At 42.9% G+C, this 27,510-nt stretch overlaps 1 protein-coding gene across 18 annotated transcripts in view; it reads right to left on the bottom strand.

Moving 5' to 3' along the window:
- The window catches only part of CAMTA1 (calmodulin binding transcription activator 1), an 814,545-nt gene that overhangs the window by 764,213 nt on the left and 22,822 nt on the right, over positions 1-27,510 (bottom strand). For 16 of the 18 annotated variants that reach the window (XM_074334131.2, XM_074334115.2, XM_074334118.2 and 13 more), the window contains exons 2-3: positions 22,399-22,468; positions 17,274-17,392 (exon numbers count right to left, since the gene is read on the bottom strand). The exons of 1 other annotated variant lie outside the window; for it this stretch is intronic. In XM_074334131.2, coding sequence (XP_074190232.1) covers positions 17,274-17,392; positions 22,399-22,468 — 189 coding nt within the window. Of the gene's footprint in view, positions 1-17,273; positions 17,393-22,398; positions 22,469-27,510 lie in introns of those variants that run through there. One more of the 18 variants, XM_074334128.2, reaches the window with a different exon arrangement.

Genomic DNA, 27,510 nt, shown 5'->3' with positions numbered 1-27,510 from the left:
GACTCGACTTTTCATTCACTTAATGGTGTCTTTTGAAAAACAGAAGTTCTTTTAATTTATTCCAACGTGTCAATCTTTTACTCTGTATACAGTTAGTGCTTTCTGCATCTTAGTTAATATACATTTACTACACACATGGGCAAGTGAACCAATGTTTTACAATGTATTATTTCAGGTGTTGTACCTGTTAACTCGTTGAATCCTGCAAACCATCCTAAGAAAGTCAGCACGACTACCCCAGAGACACAGAGAGCGGGGGGTACAGGGAACAGCAGAAGGGGAGCTGCCAGATGCAGCAGACTCTTAGAGTATTGTATGTACATTAAGTTGTGCACAGCAGTGTAAGAGCACCCCTCCTACAAGAGTGGCTTACAACCACCTCATGCTCACTCACACACACAGGACATAGACACACATACCTGACACATGCACCCACACGCACAGCACACACTCACACATATACATATAACAGTTCCAGCTTACATTTCAAAAATTATAGAAGTCAACCTGACTAAAGATTAAATTGCGTTTCCAATGCAATCTCATAAAAGAGTGAAAAGATAGAGGACTAGGCCATTAAGACTGGCATCAATTTACAGAAATTCACAAGCAGATAATTCAGTGGTACAGATGAATAATGCAAAAAAAAAAAGTCCAGCAGTAAGAAAACTGAAAGTTAATGAGTGGGCTTGGAGAAAAAGAACTATTTTGGTAAAAGGTAGAAAACAAAGTGCGATTAATCTTCACTACATACTTGTGAAATATTTTGAAAATCATACTAAATTTGTTGACATTGGGGGATTATGTCAGTGTCAGATCGTACCAGTATAGTGGGAAAATTTGGAAATTCATGACGATGGTTATAAATTGCTCTCATACTAATAAGACAATCCTCAGTGAAAACACTATGAGACCATTAGTAGCCAGTATCTACTCTGAGAACTCCTTCTATGAGGTTTGAGCTAAACTCTAGATCACGTTTCCAGATTATTCCTTTACTAAGCCAACAATAGCAAGTCTTCCAACACCTGGAGTTTCTCAGGAACCGATCTTGTAAAATAGAGCGTCTTTACAAACTGCATAAGCACTTTATCGGGAATGCTTGCTGTCACAATGTTTTGGGATTGGGTGGGAAATGGCACTGACCTCTAAGAACCTTAAGATGTGGACGGAGAAGAACAGCTGATTGATGGAGACAGACTACAGGAGAAGAAAATAATGTGTTACAAATAGATGCTTCATCACATTGGGCTGAAATATTAAAGAAGGAAAAAGGGACAAAGACGGCGACAGGAAAAACAGAAACGGACCACCTCTCCCTAACAGATAGCAGACTCTGAGTTTTATCCACTGCTTAAGAGATTTAATCCAAATTCAGAGTGTCAGTCAGTTCCCATGATCTGTGTTCTAATAATGTAATTGTACATTTAATAAAGCCCACTTGTCTATTACAAATGTTCCCCTCCAGACTTCCTTCTGCTTTCAACCACAATTCGTTTAATTACAATGCAGACTTCTTCTGAAAGCAGTCAACAGTAGATTTAAGGTGGTGATTCTCAATCCTGCCTGCACTTTAAAATTCCTAGGGCGCTCTTAAAAAATCCCAGTCTGGGACCCACCCCAGAGAACTCAATTTAATTGGTCGGGGTGGGGCCCAGGCCCTGGTATGTTCAAAAACCTGATTCTAACATGCAGCCAGCCACGGGTGAGAACCACCAACATAAAAACAGAGCACTAGACTGGGAGCAGGGATGGGTTTCTCCAAGCTTCTGAGTGAGGGCTATTATACGATTTTGGACAGAAGATGACACACTCATCATGACACCCAAAACGTGCTCCCACTTATTTCTAAATACACTTTACAGGGTCAGCGCCATTTGAGAGCCACTGGTCCGGAGAAGGAATGGATGTGGTATGGGCTAAGGCCTCTCTGGGTGCGTTTCCTGAGCTGCTGTCCCCGCCCTGCTTTGTCCCAGGGCCCCCATCACTCACTGCAGTGGCTGCCTCTGGAGGAGGCCAGAAGCCCAGAGGCAGGCAGTTTGGACCCACTCCCCAGTTTCAACCAGATCATCTCCACTTTTCTCTGTTTACAGATTTCGGTGCCCCAGAAGTTTGTGCTTGAAAAAACTGGTTCAACTGCTATTAAAATTTCATCTAAGTTTTAAAATTGCCAGGCACTCCAGTTCAAAAACTAGTATTCAACTGAGAAACACACAGCTCTAAACTGCAAGCCTGTCCATCCTATTTCTAACCCCAGCACTTGTCACATGGTAGAAACTTTGTAAATGATCGGCAAATATGAAAGACAGACGAGGCCGCATGAGAAGACACCTGAGGAAGTCATTTGCTCCCCTTGTTTCACCCTACCACCTGGGAACTCATCACCGTCTCTGAGACTACAAGTTTGTTAAGAGGCAGACGCAGCATGTCCACAGGGCACTCTGTCTGTGAGGCATTTGTTTTCTTTCAAGGACACACAAGTGTAGATGGGTGGGGTGGAGGGTGGGGTGGGAGGAGGCTGACGACTCTAAACCACTGCCATGATCCTGGCCTCCCGTGGAAGTCCCTCCCAAGTGTGGACGGGACTTGTGAGTTGATTCTCAACCATCAGAACATGGCCAAGTCATGGGACGCTGAATACGCGTGTAATTACATCACATCAAACTGTAGCATCCTTCTTGCTGCAACTCCCGCTCCCTTGCTGTCTTTGAGCCAAGTAGCCATGTTGGGAAGACCCAGGTAACAAAGTGCTAAATGGCCGTCTTCAGCTGATAACCAGCAAGAAACTGAGGCCCGCGGTTCAACAGCTCACCAGGACCTGAAAGCTGCCACAACCCCGTCAGCTAGGAAGAGGGTTCTTCTGCAATTAAGCCCTCAGACCCCGGCCCCAGCCAACAGACACCCTGGCTGCAGGTCTCCCTGAGGGGAGACCTTAAAGCAGAGGGCCCAGCTCAGCCGTGCCTGGACACCACTCCCCCAAAACTACGAGACAGTAAATGTATGGTGTTTAAAGCCCCCAGGTTTCTGGTAATGTGGCAGCAATAGGTTACCGTGTGACGAACCACAGAAACTGCACGTTTCATGATCCTGTGGTGGGAAGAATGAAGCACAATTAAAGACCTGGAAGAACAGCATGGCTGGAGCTCAGGGAAAGGGGGATGAGGGCGTGAGAGGAGGCCAGAGGCAGGCGGGGCCGGCCTGAGCAGGGGTGCGTCGGCCATCTTAGCGGGTTTAACCGTATACTGAGAAATCAGTGGAAAGCAGAAGACGAGCGTGAAGCTGGGGAAAACAGGATTTGATTCGCATTTTACTGTTTTAAGAAGAAAACTCTGGCTGCGGGGAAAATGAACTAAAGGCGGTCCAGAGCAGAAGCAAGAAAGTCACACAGGAGGCTCTGGTGGTGCCGGGCGAGCAGGGCTGACAGAGATGACAGGGAAATGGAAGGATTACAGTGAAGACAGACAGCACGGGGGGTCCATGAACTTGGAAGAGAAAAGAACTACATCTTTACTTCATTAACCGCCAACTGAAATGTAGGATTTTGTTTAATTGTGAATACACACAGCAAACCTCAGCAACACAGGCACCACCAGTGACTTTGACATCTCAGCTTTTTTTTGATCCCAATTACCGATGCTATAATATGAAGTATCATTTGTGTCTATCATTTCTTCATGGCAGTTCCAGACCCACCACTAGATCTGTAGCGTTTATCGTGTCATATCACAAATCTGTGTTTTGTCAACATTTGCATAACTGTTTCAACAGAACTGGCCTCCTCTGTGACCCCGTATATATGTGGTTTGCGCTAAGACCTGAGTTTGAGACGGCATCCACCGGCATCTTCTCTCCACTGCAAAAGGACCCAAGCAACCGGTGACAGAGACAGGCGGAGGGAGACTCAGTGGTGGGAGACACAGAAAAATGAGACAATTGCAGGGTGGCAGGTTTGGGGACAGAATCAGAGTTCAGTTTGGGGTGGCTTATCGGAGAAAGCATCTATGTGTGTGCGTGTCTGAGGAGAAGTCAGGCTGAACTTGGGACACAGAGATGGGGTCTGAGCTACATGGGTCGATGAGATCACTTCAAGAGCGTGTGTTGTGTGAAAAGAGACACTGTAGGACGCAAGCCCTGAGGAACTGTAGCCTTGAAAGGCTGGACTGAGAAGGAAGGTCTGACTGAGAGGAGGTGGCCCGAGAGGTAGGAGGAACGCCCTGAAGACGGCAGCATCACCAAGAAGAGTGTCTCGGGTGGAAGGGGCAACTATGCTGAAAGCTGTTACGAGGCGACAGAGTGTCCACTGGGTTTGGCAATTTGCCTGATGTTGAAAAAGGTGAACAGGGAAAACTGAAGAGTAACTGGAAAGTGCAAAAGTAGAGGAAATATGTGGATTATTTCTTGAGAAGTTTTGATGTTGAGGATTTTAAAAATGGAGCTATCGATGGGAGGGAAGGTGGTTGTTCTCTGCTCAAGATGGGTATAGCCAGAGGCCTTTGCACGTTAATCGGAATGAAGCGGGAGGGATGGAGGGATTATGGTGCAGGAGAATGCAAGCTGACTGCCGGACTGAAGTCCTGAGAGCAGAGCGGGGTTGGGATCAAGCTCCTGTGAACACACTGGCCTTGGAGAGGAGGAGGGAAGACATGCTCACGCTCGGTGTGGGAAGAGCTGGGACGCCCGCGGGCTTCCCTTTTCCACATGTGACGCGAGCTCAGCGGCTCAGAGGCAGGGTGGTGCTGGTGTTAAAGGGGGTGGTCTAGCATAGAAGATGCAGAAAGGACAGCGAGGTCCCAGAGTCAGGACAGGACGGGTGAGTACAGAATCTTAGAAAACTGCCCACTTGAGGCTAGCGATCAAGAATTTACAGAGAGGGGGCGACTGGTTGGAGGACGAGCTCTGAACAACAGAGTTGCCGGTTCAATTCCCACATGGGCCACTGAGCTGCACCCTCCATAACTAGATTGAAGACAACGAGCTGCCGCTGAGCTGCCTGAGGGGTGGCCAGATGGCTCAGTAGGTTAGAGCTCGAGCTCTCAACAACAAGGTTGCCGGTTCAATTCCCACTTGGGATGGTGGGCTGCGCCCCCTGCAACTAAAGACTGAAAACAGCAACTGGACTTGGAGCTGAGCTGCGCCCTCCACAACTAGACTGAAGGACAACGACTTGGAGCTGATGGGCCCTGGAGAAACACACTGTTCCCCAATAAAAAGTTTAAAAAAAAAAAAGTGGCATATTCTGTGAAACAAGTGACATTTAAAAAAAAAAAAAAAGAATTTACAGAGAGATACATGTCTGTTATCTTGTTTTTCTCCCGCAGCACTGGGCTGTGTGGGTGTGAGCATGAAAAGCCAGGAGATGGGGTTCACCCAGGATTGGATGTCAGCTGGGTATGACAGGAGGAGAGAAGGGCAGGGGAGTCCACGTATTTGGAAGGGAGCGCTCGTGTCCTGGGAACTCTGGCATTTACGCTGGTTAAGAAGAACAGAAAAGAGGGACTCCTGCAGACGGAGGTTCAGTGACGACCTCGCTAAGGAAGGGCATGAGCAGTCATTAGGTAATTAGCAGAGAAGTGATGGGTAATTGTGGGTCAGGAGCAGGGCTCTGCCAACAGCTGGAAACACTGGTCAGCTCCAGCAGGTGGCCACAGTAATGAGGTCAACAGAGGGTCCAACAGCTGGTTATAGTCCCTGGGAGCCCCAGGAGAGAGTGGACCACGAACACTGGATGCCTTACCTCCGAGAGATAAGACTCTGGACGCCCTATTACTCGTGCGATGGGCATCCAGAATGCAAGCTCCACAGGGCGGGGATTTGTCTGGTTCACCCTGTCTTGCCCAGAAACTAGTGTTCAATAACTCCTGTTGAGTATGAATGCTATTAAAACGTAATGAAGTACAGAGAGGAAGTGAGGCAGGAAAGGACTGCAGCCCTCTGTGCCGCGTACAAGACGAAGTCTCCACCAGGGCACTGAGTCGTGGCCAGACCACAGCGGGTTGGCTGTTCTATGCTGACTTCAGCATGGTTGGCCAATGAGGGCATCCAACGTGATGCTGACAGTGGTCTGCCCACTGACCCGGGGCAACAAGAAGACTCATCGGTGGGTTCTGCTGCCTGTTTCAAAGTAACCGTATGAATTCTTTCTTCAGACACCTCACCTCTGTAAACCACTTCTTGGTTTCACTCTAGCTTCTTCATTCAGGTAACCTATTCCAGTAGACGCCATTCTCACACCCCTTCCTTAGAGGTCTCCCCTGAACCTCTGTGCTACATCAGGGCTCCCATTTCACTCTGTTAGAGCTCTACTCTGTGCTTTTCGTTTGTAATTCGTGCCACATTTACTTTCCATCAAGAACCATTAATATTTGCTGCCCCACATCCTCACCTCATTGGCTCTCAATCTACTCCAACTGGACCTCTGCACCCAACACTCTGCAGAAACCGTTCACCAGGTAACTAAGAGCCTCCAGGTGCCCAAATCCAAGGGTGAAGTCTCCATCCTCATTGAACTCAACTTCTCAGCAACCTCTGATTATTCCCTCTGTAGTAGGAAGAACAGTGCCCCCACCAAAGATAGCTCCATCCTAATAAGGATTTACATGTGTTTCCACCATCTCTTACCAAGACCACCAATTACTGCAACAGCCTCCTGACTGGCCTCTCTGCTTTCCCTATCAGTCACAGAGCAACTAGAGAAAGGCTTTGAAAATTAAAAATCCCTACTATGTCACTCACTTCCTGACAGCTCATCCTCCAAAGACTTCCTATTACTCTTAAGATAAGATTCCAAGTCTTTACACCTGCAAGGCACTTCACAATCTAGCCCCTGCCTGCCTTTCCAGATGTTCACTCTGTTCCATGATTAATTACTGTTCCTCAATCCAAATGCATTCCTGCCTCAGGCCCTTTGCACTTGCTATTCCCTCTGCCAAAAGCGTTCCTCCCCCTAGGCCCTCCAGTGGCTAGCCCCCTTTATCATCTGGACCTCAGCTCAGATGTCACTTCCTAAGACAGGCCTTCTACAACCAGCCCACCGAAAGTGCTCACACCTCAGTATCTTGCTCTATTTTCTTCTCGGAACTCTGAAATTCTTATCTACTTGTTGACTTGTGTGTTGTCCTTCCTGCTGAAGTATAGGCTCCATGACAACAAGAACCTGTCTGTTTGGTATCCTCATAAACCTCAACCTGTGCCTGGCACACATCAGACCCTCAAAAATACTGCTAAATGCTTAAGTGACAGCATGAAATTCAATGGACTACTAACATGGAGTCAACAAACATGATGCTATGGGTCACTGTCAAAAAAGGCCTAAGACGTAGACCACATATTAAGAGAAAAGCCGGGTTACAAAACTACATGTACAGTAAACCTATTCTGAGTTAATGAATAAATAAAAGACAGGGCCACATCAGCACAAAAAATTGTCTGAAGAGACAACTACCAAAACAGTCAGCTGTTTCTTTCTGAGGAAAGGCTTTGGGGTGACTCGGCCATCTTTCGAACTGTGCTGTACTGAGTGGACTGGGGGGCTGGGGGCTCTCCTTCCCCCAGGCTTCCTGTCTCCACACTACAAGGGCTCCTCCCCAGAGGACACTTGTGGCTGCCTGCCTCCCCCTCACTCCCACCTTAGACAGGACTGACTTACCTGACAGCTGAGTTTGAGATCAAGAACTGAGTGTGCCTGGTTTAGGAACCTGCGCGCATGTGGGGAGCACACAGTTTGCCCGTCTCCTCCACACCGCAAGGAGCTACCAATGACTATCCCGCCAGGCCAGGCTGTGGGACTCAGAGACAAAGTATCAGCAGACCCTTGAGTAGCAGTTATCACTTGAGTAGCAGACCTAAATGATACCTGCTGCTCAGTCCCTCACTCGGTCATTCAGTGAACAGTCACTGAGTGCCCGCCAGGGTTCTAAGCTCCCAGGACCCATCAGCAAACAAAGCAGATGTGGACTCCTGTCCACCATGACCTTCCAGTCTAGCGGGGCAACCAGACAACACACTGGAAAAAGAAGGGAATCACACAGTACATCAGATGATGATAAATGCTAATTCCCAAACACGTAGGTCTCACTAGCCTCATTTATGAAACAAAAAATACATAATCATCACAGCAGGTTCTCTGAATTGCTTGAGGAATGGATTGTTAAAAATTACTGAAAAATGCCGAAATATAAAAATTTTGATTAATAATAATTAAAGCATTTAACAAAAGTGATTCTTAAAACAATCAGAGTCAGGAAGTCTAAATTTTGTTCAACAGTACAAATACAGAATAAAATTTTAACATACACATTAACAATTGTCTTCTGATGCCGGGAAAAGCGGTACTGTCGCTACATGGTTTAAAGACACGTCAGGAAAATGCGAAATGACTAGATTCTGACCTCAATTTTATAGATCCTGCTTAATTTCAAGCCATTTTAATGTATCCTTTCTCATAAATGGAAAGCAGATGGTATTTTCCATTTTTTTCCAAGTCTTCCTTAATTTTTCAAAAGGTATATATAGTTAAATGTTTTTATCCCTTCTCTCTGAAAAGCAGCCTTCTGCAGCCCTTCTAAAGCAGAACCCCAGCTTCCAACAAGACAGCCTCCCTCCTGGGCAGCTGCTCTGAGTGGCTCCTGCCCCCACAGAACACCTCGCCTGGCTTCGTGTCGGGACGTCCCCCTTCCCTGCAGTGCTACCCACACTTCAGGCACGGGCCACACACTCAATGATGGTCTCTCCTTTTTCAAAAGACTTGGGTCTCTGAAAACTCCTGGAACTAATAAGCAATTACAGGTGGTTAATGCACAAAAGTGTACTGCCGTCCTATATGCCATTAATGCACAAGTGGAATCTGAATTTTTAAATACTCTTTACATTACCTCCCCTACCAAAAATGAAATAATTAGATATTAAAGCTCACAAAGTACGTCCATGATGAAAACGACAAAACTGATGAAGGAAATCAAAGAACTCAATATACAGAGAGACAGCCCATGTTCCTGGATAGGAAGACTCAAGATGGCCAAGATGGCGGTTCTTCTCAACTTGATCTATGGATTCAACACAATCCCAACCAAAATCCCAGCAAGTTGTTTTGTGAGTATCAACAAACTGACTGTCAAGTTTGGATGAAGAGGCAAAAGACCCAGAACAGCCAACTCAATATTGAAGAACCAAGTCAGAGGACTGACACTCCCCGACTCCGAGACTTACTACAAAGCTACAGTAATCAAGACGGTGTGGTACCAGTGAAGGAACAGACAAGTAGGTCAGTGGAACAGAACAGAGAGCCCAGAAACAGACCCACATAAATACAGTCAACTGATCTTTGATGACGGCGCAAAGGCAACACAGTGGAGTCTCTTCAACAAATGGAACGACTGGACATCCACAGGCAAAAAAATGAATCTAGACACAGACCTTACATTCTTTACCAAAATCAACTCAAAATAAATCACAGACCTACATGTAAAATGCAAAACTATAAAACTCCTAGAAGATAACAGGAGAAAACCGTGATGACCTTGAGTGACACTCAGTAGAAAACCTTGAGTGACACTCAGTAGTGTCACTTAAGTTGTTCTTGGACTAATGACAACACCAAAGGCACAATCCATGGAAGAAAGAATTGATAAGCTAGACTTAATTAAAATTAAAAATTTCTGCTCTGTGAAAGACAGTATCAAGAGAATGACAAGACAAGCCACAGACTGGGAGAAAATATTTGCAAAGGACACATCTCATAAACACATCTCATAAAGGGCTGTTATCCAAGATATACAAAGAACCCTTAAAACTCAAAGCTGAGACTGCAGTCAAATGAAGTTAGTTAGAATATCCTTCCAGGAGGCTGGGATTCTTCCTCTGGCTGAGTTTCACTGGAACTTGGTAGAAATGCACATTCTCAGGCTCCACCCCAGGCCCGCTGGATCAGAGGCTCTGGGGTGGAGCCCTGCGACCTGGGTTTTAACAAGACGTCCAGGGGCCAGCTCACCTTGAAAACCACTACGCCAGCCTTCGTGTACTCGTTCTTCCCTTGTCCGTCTCGCTGACCCATCAGCAGGGCTCAGCATGCCCTGCGGGAAAGTCACCACCACAGACGTCTCCCCCTGGCACGGAAAAGACGGAAAGACGGGGTCTTCTAGCCCCACGTAGCCCGTCGATAAAGAGCCCGCAGAGTGTGCAGTGTGAATGCAACTGAAAACTCGACTCAAGCTCTCCTCATCCAACTGAGAAAAAGTGCGGCTCAAACTGCATCCTCATTTACACTTTGGACATATTTTTTAAAACAATCTCAGGAAACGTCACTATATGGCAAGACCTGGGCAAAAGAACACTCTGTTCACACAGACAGCTACAGTGCTAGACAGCTACAGAGACTTGGAGAAGGTACCAAAGAAGAACCTGGAGCCCCTGACTTAGAGCCCCTGAGGGAGCCAACTCCACCAAGTCCAGAGGCACCAAACACCCCTCGCCGCTGGGTGATGAAAACGTTGTGGGATTAGATGGTGGTGATGGTCTCCCAACTTTGTGTACATACTAAAGACCACTAGACTGTACACTTCAAATGTATAAATAAACAAAAGGATGATTAACAGTAAAAAATAAAGTCCCAAGCTAGACCGAAGCCTCCCTGCAGGTCCTGCACTCCCAGATAACCCCGAAAGCCACCATGACCTAGCCACAAGTGGAGAATGGGAGGAAGGCAAATCATCACAGGTCTCTTAGCACAACCATCAAAGACTCAAAAGAGGCCAGGCAGGTGTCTTACCTAACGCTCAGCTGGCTGGTGGCAGAGCCAAGACTCCACCTGTTTCTGACAGCCAGTTCTGTATCCTTTCCAAGGTATCAGAGATCCTTGGGCTCACTAAGGAAGTCTGAATTTCGCGTCTTCATTTATAATCTGAAAAAGTAAAGCCTCTAACAAATGTATGCTAACATACAAGTTCACTGCTCAAATGTGTGATCTGTGATTACAACTGCCTGGGTACTCAGTAGTGTCACTTAAGTTGTTCTTGGACTAATGACAAGAACCAGAAGTGAACTTAAAACTAAATGATATATTTGTGCCAAGGCCTAACAGCAGACTTCGAGAAATGCTTGCTGAGCAAAAAACCAGTTTCTGAATAGTTCAGTGGGGGAGAGGGGTGGATAATTGCAGGTCTCACGACAGTGCCCCATGCCAAACTCAAAAGACCCTGCCTGCGAACAGTCACTATTATATTCATGTTGCAAGAGACAATTTAGTTTGGGTAAAATATCATCCATTACATTTAATTTGCTAATACAGATTTTATTAGTTTTGTGGTTTCTTTTTATGTAATGTATGCATCTATTTGAGTTTTATATTTACAGAAGAACTCCAAGAATTAAGAAATTTATACTGAGTGTTTTGTGTTTTTATGTATTTCATCAACTCCACAAATATTTACTGAACATTGACTATGGGCCAAGTATTCTTCTAAGTGCTACATTTTGAAGTATTATAATGTTATATACAAAAGTATAAAATTTTATAAAGTATTATAAACTTATATGTATATTAAAAGTAATATATAAAAAGTTTAGGTCAAAACTGAGGTGGGTCCACAGGAACCTTCTGCCTTTGAAGGAAAAGTCCTTTAGCATCTGATTCAGATTTTCTAAAGATTACTCTACTCTCTGCGGGTAAGACTTGCTTCTCTCCCCGTTGCACAGAGCCAAACCTGCCTGTACTGCTCCATCCTCACCTGTCCTTGCCTCGCTGATGTGGAAAGATATTCTGCCCCCGGCACTCCAATACACCCAGCCTACCTCTGCCACTACCACGCTGAACTGAAACAGGCGGTCTGATAAGCGGGCACGCGCTCACTTGGATTGTGGTAGCCATTTAGCTCGCTTAGGTTAAACAGAAGAATTCTAGTGAACCCCACTGCTACACAATTATCACGTTTAATTAGAAATTTGGTACCATAAACTACATTCAAAAATCAAAGGGTGTCACACTTCAAACTTGGCTCTGTGTTCATATCTGCATTTTCCTACTTGCGATTCAGCCAGAAGAGCCCCGCCAGGACTGGGAATAATCTGGAGCATTCCAACTGTGGGCACCGCCAAAAGCTAAACAAAGCCCGGCCTCAGGGTTAGCAACTACTGACCGAGTCAGGTAGGCCGCAATCTCTCTCTCACCTTCATAATCAGAGTATAACATGCATTTCAATTCAGCTCACATTTGGGGAGTTAGACAAGTCCTAAATGATCCCCCAAAAATGTGGGTCTACACTGCAAAAAGATAACGTATAAATACAGCAGGAAAACCAACCGTTGAAAAATTACAATCCTAAACCTTTATAAGTTATATAAAGAGAAAAATTTTAATTACAAAAACACTCAAAAATATATGCCTACCCAAAAAAATATGATTAAAGAAACTTTTAAAAGGTGGCTTCTCATTAAAATAACTGAAATGAAATATAATGTAATAATTCTCAGTCTTAAAAGTCCATTTTCCTTACCTGAATATCAAAAATTGGAAAATAAAAAGTATTCGGGACTTAAAAGGGTAATTCTCTCCCTATAAAAAGCATTATAGTCTGCGGGCCTTTCTTCTTCGGGTTCTGCGGTATGACTTCAAACGTAACAGTCTGTAGCGGCCCTGCTCTCAACACAGACACTTTTACCATTAAAACAGCACACTTAATATGAAAATCTCTGAAGCTGCCACCAGCTGAAAACCTTTGATGCAGCTTTAAGATCAGTGCAACTAGATTTCTATTTTGTTTGCTTACTCTAGAGGAACTTTGTATTGGATGAAAAACAAACAAAAGAAAGAGCATTAATAGCTCAGAAACAGTCGCACAGGCGTAAGGAGCTGATCTGAAGCGCGTAAGGAGCATATTTGCATCACCGACGGTCCATGCTGCTCCCTTCGTGTGCCTTTGGAAGGACACGGTGGTAGCCCCAACCTGGGCACTGCACAACAGAGAGCTATTTTAAGTCAAGGAGCTAATTAATGACTAAACAGAAGAAATTTCAGTCCCCACAACATATATGGAGTAGTAATATGTGTAATTATGAAGTCATTTGCGCAATCAGAAAGTTGCATTAGCATAATTATTTCTGGCTCTGGGCCTTAAAAATATTAACTTAAAATGCAGAAACCCTGTAATAGTTCACCTAATGAAGATGTGAATACCAAACTGATTATGAAATAAGAGTCGGTTCTTTGACAAATGTGCTCTGTGTTTAATACATTCTTTCTCTCTGGATATAAAAATTAAGCCTAACCCTCCAGTTACCCAGAGGTACATACAAAATTTCTACTTTTAATATATCTTCTTCATTATCCAGAGCCCACATATTAATATTCATTATTAAGACTCGAAACTGCTTCCCTAAGAAACAAGTGTTTGCTATTAAAAAATAAAAACACCTTCATGCAAAAATACATTAAGTGTATGTGTAATACTTGAAAATGCAAATAAACAAAGAAGCCAAACAATTCTATAAAACAAAAGGATTAGAAATCACTAAAATAACTCCAAAATTTGGGAAAGTCTGTCTGAAATTATTCTTTGGGACAGAAGAGAGTCAAGGCTCCCAATCAGGCTGTGGGCTGATTCCACCCCTCGCATTTCCTCATCTGTAGTGCGAGGGTAATGACATAACACGCCTCACAGACGTAATTCAAGCAGTAAATGTGACTGCGCATGTGGAGTAGCCCCGAGTGCCTAGCATACAACCGGATGTCCAATAAATGTCGGCCGCAGTAATTACTGTCAGCACCATCACCATTTCCTTTAAAGTCTTCAGAACCTGGGGGAAGGGTGTGTGTGGTGGAGAAAGCATATTCTAAAACTGATTTGTTTTCAGTATGTTTATTTTGCAATTGCAAATAGCATTCAAGAAGGGCAGGAGATCTTACCTATTCCGATGGGTTAGAAAAAGTTGAAAGTAGCTGAACTAGGCCCCAAGATCAGCTTCACCACATATTAGCATAAGAACCCAAAACACTAATCCTGTATTAACTCTTTTTAATCCAAAACTAAATCACAGGATAGCTTTGCCAGGTAGAGTAATGTGGCCATGGGGCTTTGATTAAAAGCCGAGACAACACACAACAGAACGAATATTCCTAAGAATTAATAAGCAACATGGAAGAAATTAAGCTGAGAGAGACAGGCCCTATCAAGTGTGCTATCTTGACCAAATTATTTACCCACTTTTTACCATCGCTCTCTCACATCTTTTAATACTGTTGTAAGTCTTAGAAATAATTACATCCAGTGCCCAGTGCCCAGCAAAGGACGGGTGCTCCATAAACGGCAGCAGCTGATCGGGCACGATGACACTCTCCCTCTCTCAACATACACAGCGTCAAAATCGGGTTTTCTCAAATAATCACAAATACTATAACACAGGTCTGAGTAAAAGAATTTCTCCAAAGTACACAGCAGTCACATTATACCCAGGAATTCAACTGCACACACCAGGCAGAGAGAGAGAGAGCGAGAGAACATGGGACACGGACAGAGATGACAGTTGACATTGAACAAGCAACCCTGTCGCGAACAAGTGCTGTGCAGAGAGATGGAAAACACGAGTCAGCTGTGCTCTCAACTGCTCTCGTGCCCACAGGCCTCTCCCAGTGACAGAGCCTCGTCCCAATGACAGGGAGCTCCAGAAACGTCATTTTGTACAATAAGGCTCCTGAATACAAGCGACCACTTCGAGTGGTCCCCCACCAAAACGGCCATCTATCCAGCTGCCGAGGGACAGTGGGCCCTTAATGACAGCAGTATGGCTACACTTTAAGAGCAACTCAAGGGGTTTCCTGGGCGATCCCGACTACAGGTGCTCTGCCCCCCACAGGACCACCAAGGCCTGTGACAGAAAGTCCACCAAAGTGGCTTTCCTTCAGGATTTAGTGTCAACATGGATGGCAGGCTGAAGAACGTGGCAAAATGACAATGCCCAGCGAGACTGGAGAAGGAGGCACTTTAATCTGAGTACTGGTGGTTTGTTTCTCCACTATCCAAGCCAATTTTTAAAAATGACAGTTACCATCACCAAAAACACTACAGAATTAACAATAATCTGACTCTTCTGCTGTCACTCTAAGATTCCCCTATTTTTCCAAAAGCCAAAAATAAACAAGACAAAAAGCCAATGTCCTCTACCCAGAAATATGGGCCAACCCTCCAATTCAGTTCCCTCAAATGAGGGTTTCTCAGCGTGGAGCTGCCAAATCACTGAGCACAGGGGAGGGCCACCTGGGAGAGGCAGTCGCAGGCCTGCCTCCTGCCCTCAAGGACACATTCCTCACCTGGGTCCCCGGTGCACAACAATGCACCTTCCTCAGACCCCAGCTTCACCAGTCATGGTCAGACAGGGGTGCAGTTTCCTCTCTTTGGACTTGGGGGCTTTAGCAACAGGTGGCCTAAGCCAGTGGTTTCCACAGGGCTGTGTGAACTGGGGCCCTGGGAGAAAATACACAACAACTTCTGTTTTCCTTTTCATCTCATCCTCTATAAATATTCTTTACTGGGTGTTTTACAATGCAGCTAAAACGTGAAAGCAGTACATGTAAATAATTTAGAGGTAAATAAAATGGGAAAGTTGAAGGCCTGTGCTCAAAAGTTCCAAACCAAAAAAGTTTTGAAACCAATCATCTAAATAATCTACCAAATAAATTTCTGACACTGTTACCTCCAGATTTATAAGATTCTTAAGACCACTGATTTTAACTGATTAAGCCATTGCCGGTTTCAAATATAACTTCAAATCATCATTAAAATAAATTGCCAATTTCATATAACATATAATCTTGAAAAAAGTACATACCTATTATGTGTTTTGTTACATTTATAAGTATACTGAAGCTAATATGTAATACTATGGTATCAAACCCAGGTTTCAGGGAATACAGAGAAACATACCAAGTTTTTAAATAATTCATGACCTCATTGTGACCTCCTGAATGGCTCCCAAATTACACTATTTGCTAACAGACTAACAATTCATGATTAAGACTAATTTTCAGCATATTTACTTTGTTTTCATGTCTAAAATGTTTGAAATAGTTTAAAACAATAGGCCTCTGAGCTAGCTAATATTTGACAAAGCAAAAGCATTCTGTCTAAAGGGAGAATATAATTTATGCAAGTAATCAAAATATACATACCTTAAGAGATTCAAATTTGAGCTAAGGTAACAAAGCTATGAGGTTCTAGCATTTGAATCTGTAAACTGGGGATAAGTAAAGAGATTTTCATCCATATAACCTCTTCCAACTCAAAACAAAAGCTTCTAAATCAAGAAGTTAGAGCAAAACAATCTTAAAAAAATAAGGGTAAATAGGCAGCACTGTTTTCTCCTTGTGTCTTTTAACAAACTGAGTGCCAAGACACAGGGTAAGGTATTGTATTTAACTAAACTTGGAAGTAAATGTTGAAGCAGCAACACGAATTGATTTAGACCAACTATGCAAAACCAGTAACCCCAAGCCATTTGAATTAAAGGAATATAATGCCCAGTGATTTTCCTATTACACACTCAATGTGTATTACCCTAAATTCAAATACTCAGATTTCAAAATAAGAAAAACAACAAAGCAATCCACCCCTAGTATTATGACTCCCAGATTAAGATTTACCAAAAATAAAAATAAAAAACTATCATCCAACCATCCATAAACGTTTACTCATTCTACTTCATCAAATTCATCTACTTCATCAAACTTCTATCTAATTAGATGCTAAATATACACTCTACTACATAGCCTTCATTCTTAAAAATATTCCTATCATTATAGCAAACCAGTTAATTCTCCATGCAAAATGTCTCCACTAGAGAGAACTAAGAGCTGCGCGAGTAAGAAGCCTGCCCTCCCCAATTCTACAGAAACTTCACCCTTCAAGACACTACACATTCTGTGGGCACTGGGGCTGTGTCTTTACTAATTCATGACAACACAGGTACTAACGTTTAACGGAGATGCAGGCAGAATTACCCACCAAGTGCAAGATGCCAAAATGCAAGAAAACGCAGATACAGAAACTCATGCTCCCTTAGTCAGTCAGTCAGCGTGCACGTTTTATAGTTTTCAACGCAAGCCAAGCAGATCAGAGAGAGTTCGAGAAACATGTTGGTTTCTGTCAAATCCAAATTCAATATTCTTCTCATTTACAACTTCCTACTGCAACATTTTGAATTTAAAGCTAATATAAAGTAATACTGTGCAAAATGACCTAAGAAGTTTGCCCTTCCAGAAATTACACCCCTAAGAATAGAAATGTCTCTACCTCATTAGTGTTCCAGCGGTGCCTCTCTTTGGGTAAACTTGAACATTTCGGCAGACATTCAAGCAGCTTTTTCGGTAAAAAGATTTTTACATGACTACTATTGCTGTTCCCATGATCATCTATAAAGAAGAAAACAATAGGTTCAGAGAAAATAATGGAGCAAACCTCCTGTTAAGTATACTGGCGAGGTCTGAAACGGCAGCTCAGTTAGTCAGTCGCCGGGAGACAGAGCACCATTCCTTAGCGAACAATACTCTTTACACCCTCATCGGAGAGATGGCGGCAGGATGGGCAAGAGGCTCGAACAGGAGACCGAGCTTCTGCTCCATACAAGCAAGTGGGCAGGGAGGACCCCAGCGGCTGCCCATAACCAGAACGTTACTTTTAAAGGTTCTTTCACCAGGTTTCCAGGAAGCAAATCAAAATTGCAAAATGATTTAACCTTACAAAACCCAGAAATCTTCCATTAACCAGTTGGAAAAGTTTAAGATTTTTAGGGAAAAAGACTTGTAATAAAATAGGACTATTTTATTCATAAACTACTACTAGTTCATCCCCTAGAATGCAAATAAGACTTTTCCTTTCAAAAGCAAATTACAAATCTTATAAGGAATTCAAACCTGCACTTAGCTACCTAACAGAGGTTGGCCTTTCTAGCCTAAGTCTAAAAATATAGCATTTTAATTAACTTTAATTTACATATGCATAGCTATATCATTAATGTATTTCATCAAAATGTAGCTCTTCTAAATTGGTGAAAGAAAAGTCCATTACTTTCAGATTAGATGGTATGTCTCACTAACTGATAACCGGTCTCCCTGATACTTTCTAGAAGAGATCATTTCCTTTACATATTACTTCATTTGTTTGTTTACTTGCATTATCATTTCCTGTTTCAAAATCTCTGCCTGGCTCAAAATTTCTTGCCATTTTGGCCCATTTAGGTCAACGTTTCCAATTACCCACTCCAATTTTTTTAATGCTAAATGGAGGCCCCAATATCCAAAGGGTGCACTGCATAACCAGCTTCTAGGGAGCAACACATTAAACACTAAAGACTGAATTTGCTCCAGCAAGTCACAGTTGAAACAACTTATTCTGATATTAATAAGGTATATGTAATAAAAACACTAAACTCCATTCCAAATTAAGAGTCCAGGATTCTGGCTCAGTTCTGCTACTTTCGAAGTGTGTGACCTTGGGTAAGTTACTTAATATTTTCAGTTTTCCCAAATCAAGGAGAAATTTGATAACCTTTAATTTTCCTCCAACATAAGTATCTACAGAACTGTCATTCAATGACTTAAAATACTTTACAATTAACCGGCCTTGTGTAGGCACACAGGTATTAGCTAATAACATTAAAAGAGAAAATACAACAATATATTTTCCCAGTCATTTACTATAATGTTGTTTAGCATAGCCTATTTTTTGAACATGTGAAAAACAGAAAATAAAAAACATTTTCTACAGTCACAATAAAATCCTCTCCAAACATTTTTCATCTGATTTATACATTTCTTCTCAAGGAAAAGATCTTAACAGGAAAATACTGGGCATAAAAATAAAGTCTAAAAAAATTTACTACATCATATGGAAATATTTTATAGGGAGGAACTTAAGAGAGTTTTAGCGTACTAAATCTTTTTTGGTCCATGAACTACACAACCAATTGAATTATAATGCCCATCCTCTATTTCTATAAGCAGCATAAAAACTTGAAAAACCTCAAAACTGACTGCTTTTTAGAATCCAAAATTTTAATCTAATAGCAAAATAAAATTAAACTTTTTAAAAATCTGGCTATGAAACCAAAAAAAAGTGTTCAACGAAGAGAAAGTTCACAGAAAGTTCTGTATTAATTACACACTATAAAACCCTTGTAATTTTATGTGCTTATGCATGCTCCCTGCACTTCAGCCTCCAGAGGGAGGGAGGGAGGGAGAGAGGGAGGGACTGCGGGCCATAAAACTTTAAAGCAGAATACCAAATCACAGAGCCTTTACCTCCCTTCCCTTCTCTCTTCCCCTAAAGCGTTTGATTCTCATTTTTCAAAATCTCCCATGATGTGTACAATTCTGAAAGTAGTGGTGGAATTCTAAAATCTATACTCAATTCAAATATTCACCATTTACAAGGTGCCTTTTATGAAAACAGTACCATGCTGGTGCTCAATGGGCTTCCCCTGAACTGTGTACGACTAGTCACATCTCTGAGGAAGCTGTTTAAAACATTAATGTGAGCAATAATTACAGAGCCTGAGCTTCTACTCCTGCTTGTGATCACAACCTGAGGTCGATCTGTCCTCTTAGCCTCCTTGAGGAATCAGCTGTCCTGTGGCACATAAGGCACATGTACCACATGTGTGTCTAGTCCTGAATGTGTCGACGTGTGTGGGGGAGAGAGAGGGAAGGGGAAGAAGGGGGGAGAGGCAGAGGGAGAGAGGGAGAGAGAGAGAGGGAGGGAGGGAGGGAGAGAGGGAGAGAGGGAGAGAGGGAGAGAGGGAGAGAGGGAGAGGGAGGGAGAGGGAAAAAGTCTTCTCAACAGCACCAGTAACTGCTGTAGAAAAGGCTTCCGTCTTCCACTCTGATACCAAAGCAGGCAGTAGTGAACCGGCCTGAAGGCTTTTTGAGGGAAAGGAGAAAGGCTGTGTAAGCACCATCTCAATCAAGTTTCCAAATATAGCACTTTATGGGGCTGTACAGCCATGGGTTCAAAAGGAAAAGGAGGATGACAGGCCAATGAGTTCCCTTTAATCAGTTTTTAACTGTGCTGCTTCCAGAATCTTAGGTTCATGCTGAATATAAATTGGGTGTTTTTTAGAAACATAACAATGGGTAAATTTTCCCACTGTGCATTATGAAGATGGCAGTTTTAATACTGAGAAAAGAATATTAGGAACTCAAATAGGCAAAATGTTAAAACTCTTATATTCAAATTTCAGTTTTTCCAGTTAAAGTGTGATAAAAAGTAACTTCGCTTACATTGGAAAAGAACTGCTCACATGGCTATACTGTAAAAAATTGTGTTTTCTAACTAAAGGCTGCTTTATCGTGTTTTGGGGATAACTATAAATGACATAATAATCAGACAAGCATGAGCCAGTTTTTAAATCCTTGTCTCAGTACAAGGATTGCAATTGTATCTTGGGTTAACAGTAAAAGTAAGGTATACACTGGTTTCAAAAGCATCTCAGTATTTAATGCAAATAGTTAAATTCTGACACTGCAAGATGGAAGTGTCAGCCAAATACAGGAAAACATTCCATTATCATTATCTAGCACAATACGTATGTATGATGTGTGACTTTACAAAATAATTTTCTAACCTCCTTCACAATAAAAGTAACCAGTAAAGCTCCTGAAATTGACAGATGACTTGCTTGGCAGAAAGCTGTAATTCTAAGAAAATGAACCATCCTTTCCAGTCAACCTTCAAATATTTTCCAAATAATAATTTTAGAGACACAGTATAATTTAACTAAAAATTTCTAAAATGTACAAAAATGTTCATTCACTTGATCAGGCAAAAGGTAGAATTTTTATTTGCATGTTTTATTTCTAAAAATTGGGATTCACATTGCCAAATCCTTTGTTTAAATCCAAAGAAATATATTTGACCTCTTCCTTGGAACACACAGTTGACTTCTGCAAAGTAAATTATAACTATATTAACTCTAACCTGGAAATGCTACATCCATTTTATTTTGATCCATAATTAATAAAAATTAAATAATTTTGGTTCTGTGAATAATTACAAACACTGCTGTTCAATCAAGTTGATTATGATTAATCTCTCAACCTCTAGACCAAACTATTCAAAATAAGTTGGTATAACAGTGTATCAAATTGCTAAATCTTATTGGGGATATATTTGATCAAGAACTTGGAGTGGTAAAATTAAAAGGAAGCTCTACAATTTTCCATTTAGCTCTAATTATTATGTGCTTAGATTTAATTAGTAGGATAGTAACTGATTCAGGAAAACATACCCACATATTGTTATATTCAAGTCGGCACAGTGCTCACAGCAGCAAATCTGCCAGGACTAACGGAAGACCCTCAAATCACTATTCATCCAAAATAAATATTAATTAAGCACCAGCAACGTGCCAAGCATTGATATGATTTCTCTCTTCATTCTTTTCCAAAGAGATTCTCCAAAATGAATTAAACTCAGTTGTAATTATCCAAAATAATTGTAAAGATTAAAAAAACAAAAAATAACACTTTTTAGTAGAAAAGCATAACTAGTTTTGCTATTTAACAAACCCTTTCCTCTCAGAGCGTGTGATCATCAAATTTCGCCCTTTCTATTTTTAGGTGGCCCAGATTTGCCCTTCTCCTGACAATCCTGTTACCAAATCTCTGGCCCTGGTTTGTCAACTCATTACTCAGGTTCAATAAACTCCTATTTATCTGCATCCGTATTTTCAATCTAAAAATATGTGGGCGGGGGGGGGATAAGTGAGGGCGCAGAAGCCTTGCAATCGGCTGTTCCACTTGCGTCGGGGGCACCTTCCGCTGCTTGGCTGCATTCAATTTCAATCTGAGCTACATATGATCAACTCAATTCATTCTCTGCCACTTCTGGGGGAGTAAACAGCTGCGGGACCCTCTAGCAGGCATCCAGACAGGATTTTACATGGACTCTCTCAATTATCCTCACAATCCCCTTCAGGGCGCAATTACCCCCATTTTACAGATGAAGAACCAGAGGTTCAGACTAACTTGCCCAAGACCCACAGCTAGAAAGTGGCTCAAATGGGATTCAAACACGACCCGTGGCTTTTCCCACATGACTCCTACTCTAAGTCACCTGGAATTTGACACTAGAAGTATGGAACTGTTGTCTTGCTATCTAACATTTGCACGGTGCTCTGAATGTTCCATGTGGTTAAACCCTTGCCCTTTTTCAATCCTCACAGAAACTTTATGTGGGGAGTATAATTTTGCTACCCCCAGAAGGATTAAGTAACTCATCTAAGATCACACAGCAAATTAAAGGCAGAACCCAGGCCTTCTACATCCCGATCCCAGGCTAATTGCACTGCACTGTAATGGTGGAAATACTCTCACTGCCAAGCCCACCCCTTCCTGTAAGTCAAAAGCTTTTCAAATCCTACCTTCTAGAGGTGGCACGGTGTTGAGAACACAGTAGGTGCTAGTTCCGCAGAATACACTTTGGGAAACGCTCTAAGGAAACAGAAAATAAAATGTAAAACTAATCTTTGAAAAAGATATATAGTGGCTCTTCTGTGGTCTTCCTGCCAAAGGTGCACAACAGGATCTAATCATGAGGACACATCAGACAAACCCCAGTGGAGAACACTCTACAAATGACTGGCCTGCACTCTTTTCAAGAGTGTCAAGGTCATGAAAGTGGAAGGACTGAGAACTGTTGTACATTGAAGGAAACGGAAGAGACAGTTGAGTACGACCCAGGGTTCTGGCTGGACCTGCTTCTACACAGGTTACCACTGGGTCAGCTGGCACAACTGGCAAAGCAGCTGAGGGTTAGACTGTACAAACGCCTCTGAGTTCATTTCCTGATTTTGATTTTTATATTGTGCTTCTGGAGAAGAATATTCTTGTTTGTAGGAAATACAAAAGTATTGGAGGGTGATGAAACATACCGGCAACTTATTCTCACATAGTTCGGGAGAAAAACGTTCTTTGCACTACACCTACAATTTTTCTGTAGGCTTAATTAAGGGTATTTCAAAATGTAAAATCCATGTGTATGAAAAAAAGGTAGATGATGGGAACATGCACTACTTGTATAATTTTTTTTCACAGGGAGCATATGTACTGTGCGCACAGTAAATTTTTACTAAGATGAATCAATGCCATATTCATTTTGCAGGTCAGTCCACATTCAAAGACATTAACCATTTCCCAAAAGGAAGCCCAACACCCAACTCATTCAAAAGCATCTACTGAGTGCCAAGTAACAGTACGGCAGGTGTAGGTCAGGAAGAAGACGGAAGACCAGGTCTCTGCTCTCAGGCTGCTACATGTAAGTCAAATGAAAGTTTTCATACAAAAACCTACACAATGATTAACTTTTAAAATGACACTTTCGGTGAGTCTTGCCAGCCAATTATTTTCAGTCCTAAGAATATCCTTTGCATTTGGTTTCAGTATTAAATAAATTTTTAGATTATTCACCCTGCATTATAAACCACATATTTACTTAGAAAACCAACAATTATTTACAAGTTCAACAACCACTTCAATGTTTTATGTTTAAAATAGAAAAAGCTCAGTTCTCTCGCTTCCTAGCTGTCCTGAGGAAAGTAACTTAACGTCTGCATTACCTCATCAACAAAGGTGGAGATGGTATCTCCTAGTGCAGACGGTTGTTGGGAGAATTAAATGAGATAATGCATACAGTGGTGCTTTAAATTCCAAGTACCACACAAATATTAAATGCTATTGTCACCACGGTCAATAAGGATAATCTTTAACAATGTTAACATTTTCTAAGAGCAAACTGAGGATGGCCTGAATTTTTTGTGCCAAAAAGAGTGTTGAAATCTGACTAAACTTGACTTCCGTGCATTTTTAACGTTCCCCTCTCACATCCATGGTCCAGTGTTTCACCACAGACTGAGTCCTTCCCCACAACGTGACTCCTAGCTACCAGGATAACCATCAGCTCCCCTAATGATTTATTTTCTGTTTCTGGAAAATCCTTGTTCCAGGACTTTTGCCATCCTTCCATTTGTTGAATCACTAATGCCACCTACTCATTCACGACCTGTGGTAGCAGCATCTGGACCTGAAGACTCTCCCTACGAACCAGAGGCAAATGTCAGAACCTATGTATCCTTTGGAAAATTCAACAGCAGCTTCTTCTCATGACTGCGAGCGTGGAATTACAGCACATGTTAAAAAGCGGCTCACGTCAAGTCAGAAGTACTCTCACTGCCTGTAACACGTGCAAGAGCCGCCAGCAACAGCCTTCAAACCATAATAATGCAACATCTCATCTTAGTGTGGCTTCTGAAGTGAAACTTGAAATTTTACGTTAAAAAGAATGTCTTAAGGCTTAACATTTTCTGGCTTCCTATTACCAAAAAAAGATAGCATAAGTTTACCACTTATCAAGACATCTTAACAAGGGTCTTCACATCAAGTTTTTAAAATGACTAATGTGCAGTGAGACACACTAATAAATGGCTTCAAAACAAACAAGCACTTTTACCTCTGACTTCAAAGTTTGATGACAGGTAAATTAGTGGTAAAATACACCAACAAGAAATCAGAAGAATTAAACACCAAAAATAACACACGTAACAGAAATATGAATGACCAACCAACCATGATTTGTCTACAGCACTGGCATAATAAATAAAGTCTTAATAGTTAACCAGGGGGCTGGCCGGTGGCTCAGGAGGTTAGAGCGCCGTGCTCCTGACCCCAAAGGCTGCCGGTTCGATTCCCAGATGGGCCAGTGGGCTCTCAACCACAAGGTTGCCAGTTCGATTCCTTAACTCCTGCAAGGGATGGTGGGCTGCGCCCCCTGCAACTATGATTGAACACGGCACCTTGAGCTGAGCTGCCGCTGAGCTCCCGGATGGCTCAGTTGGTGGGAGTGCGTCCTCTCAACCACAAGGTTGCCAGTTCGAGTCCCACAAGGAATGGTGGGCTGCGCCCCCTGCAACTAGCAACTGGCAACTGGACCTGGAGCTGAGCTGCGCCCTCCACAACTAAGACTGAAAGAACAACAACTTGACTTGGGGAAAAAAAGTCCTGGAAGTACACACTGTTCCCCAATAAAGTCCTGTTCCCCTTCCCCAATAAAATCTTTAAAAAAAAATTAACCAGGACAGAAGTTCACGTAAGTTGAGAGTGAAGTCAAAAGTCATTCTATCCCCAAAATAACCAGGTCCTCAAAGCAAATAAGCCTAAAGAACAAGAAACTCACCTAAGAAATGGCTACCTTGTACCGTGTTTCCCTGAAAATAAGACCTAGCCGGGCAATCAGCTCTAATGCGTCTTTTGGAGCAAAAATTAATATAAGACCCAGTCTTATGTTAGATAAGACCCAGTGTTATAGTAAAATAAGACCGGGTCTTATATTACCTTTTGCTCCAAAAGACGCATTAGAGCTGATTGTCCGGCTAGGTCTTATTTTCGGGGAAACAGAGTATTAAATAACCACAGGCCAGACTCTGAACTGGGTCCTTTCCCTTGACCCCTCGAGATCTGTTTCCCACACTGAGCCAGAGGCAGCTCTGCAGTAGAGGGAGGACCCCTGGACAGCGAGAGCTGGAGTCCTGTATCCCAGGTCCACCACCCCCTGCTGAGAAGCCTGGGGCAAACAGCTGACCTCTCCCTCCACAGCACAATGCACAGAGCAGGCAAAGCACAAGCTGGAACGGCAGACACGTCTGGGTCCCAGTCCTCCCACAGCCCTCCTGGGCTGACTCTTAATTTTAACTCGGACCTCTCGACCTTCAAGAGCCTTCCCCTGACGGAGCTGGGCCCGCTGGCACCATCTCAGCAGCCTCTCCGAGGCTGCATCTCTCTTTATCGTAACGCCTTCTATTTGTCCTACAATCGTTAAAGGGGTACCTACCACGGGCCAGACCCCGTCCTCGGAGCCGGGGCGGCAGTGAACAAGACAGAACAGGTCCTACCCTCGTGGCGTACCTGCCAGTGGGAGAGGCGGGTGGTAAGTGGGATAAATGCTGTGAAGGCAAGAAAAGTAGGCGGTGCACTCTGGTGAGAACCAGGGAGGGAAAGCACTGTTTCTGATCGTACATCCACGTGTGGGGGAAGGACTACTAGGCTGGAGCAAGACACCTCTCACTAACCAGATGCGCGGCTCTCAGCCTGGCTGCACATCAGTCATCTGGGGAGATTTTTTAAATTCTGATGCCCAGGCTACAACCCTGAACAGTTGAGTCAGAATATGTGGGGGTAGGACCCAGGCATCGGTGTTTTTTTAAAGATTCTCCAGCGATCTCAAGATGTATCCAAGGACGAGGACCACTGATACGTCAGCAGTGGGCCCCGCAGTCAGAAACAGCAGTGTGACTCTGGGCAACTCCAACGTCCCCGGTTTTCTCAAGAGTAAAATGGGAAGCTGACCTTGAACAGTGCGTCTCCAACTTCAACGTGCACACAGGTCATCGGCGGACCTGGTGAAGAAGCAGGTTCTGACCCCCGGGTCGGAGTGGGGCCTGGCCCGGGCCTCTATGAAGCCTCCAGGTGAAACTCATGCCACGATTTGGGGCCACGTGTTGAGTATCAGGAACTAAAGGGTCTAAAAGTCCTAACATTCCTCGGCCTCACAATTTCATGAATTCCTAGTCGACTAAGTACTTCTGTCTGTTAACACAAATTATAGTGCAAAACTATACCAGAGTATCCAAGCAAGATCATTAAAAGAAACCACAGGGATGGTTACACAATTAATGTAGTGCCCAGTGTCTCCAGAAGTGGCTGAGAGAGGAGATAGAGACACTCTATAAAATAGATCCCCTGCCTTCAAAAAGTACACTATCAAGTTGGAGGCAACACTAAAGACTGAAAGAAGACATAGCACGGGATTTATTGAAGGCTAACATGAGGGCAGACAGCAGCAGCCTGGAAACCCAGCGACTCCCTGTGTGCCGAGCACAAACTCTGTGGAGGGACAGCCTCTTTCATTCATTTCCGTCTCCTTTCGAGACCCTAGGTCAGGGCGTGACACAGCCACACTCCTTAGACAATGCATATCGTTCTGGGATGCTGGAATAAAGGCAACAAAATGCTATGTAACAAGAAGTGATTGCAGGCTTTGGAAGAGAGAAGTAGCATGATGCAAACTGTGTGTACAGTTCTCTGAAATACAGACTGAGAATGTTTAAATCTCCACAGAGTCCCTTTAAAGCTACCTGGGACCCACACAGCTTATTAAATCAGACACGGAGAGGCCACACTGAATGTAATAAACCACTTGTATCAATTAGAAGTGATGCATTAAAAAAAAAATGTGTCATATATTTTCCATGACTGAAACTGACTCTTAAAATTCACTGGTCAATACATATAACATGACATATAAATAATCAAAATTAGGCAGAGTCTAAAATTCTTAGCACCTTCACTAAACTCATGGGTTGTGCTTAGCGTTCCAGGCACCATGCCCAGACCAGTTAGGGAGCCTAACTCAGGACAAACCACATCATGGCTCAAATACCATAAATATTTACTTCTTGCTCATGTCAAGTCCAAAACAGCTG

This window comes from Rhinolophus sinicus, chromosome 14, assembly GCF_057876585.1.
Source record: "Rhinolophus sinicus isolate RSI-liver-muscle chromosome 14, RSI-T2T, whole genome shotgun sequence".
In the NCBI taxonomy this organism is placed as follows: domain Eukaryota; kingdom Metazoa; phylum Chordata; class Mammalia; order Chiroptera; family Rhinolophidae; genus Rhinolophus; species Rhinolophus sinicus.
This window is presented reverse-complemented; position numbering and strand designations above follow the sequence as displayed.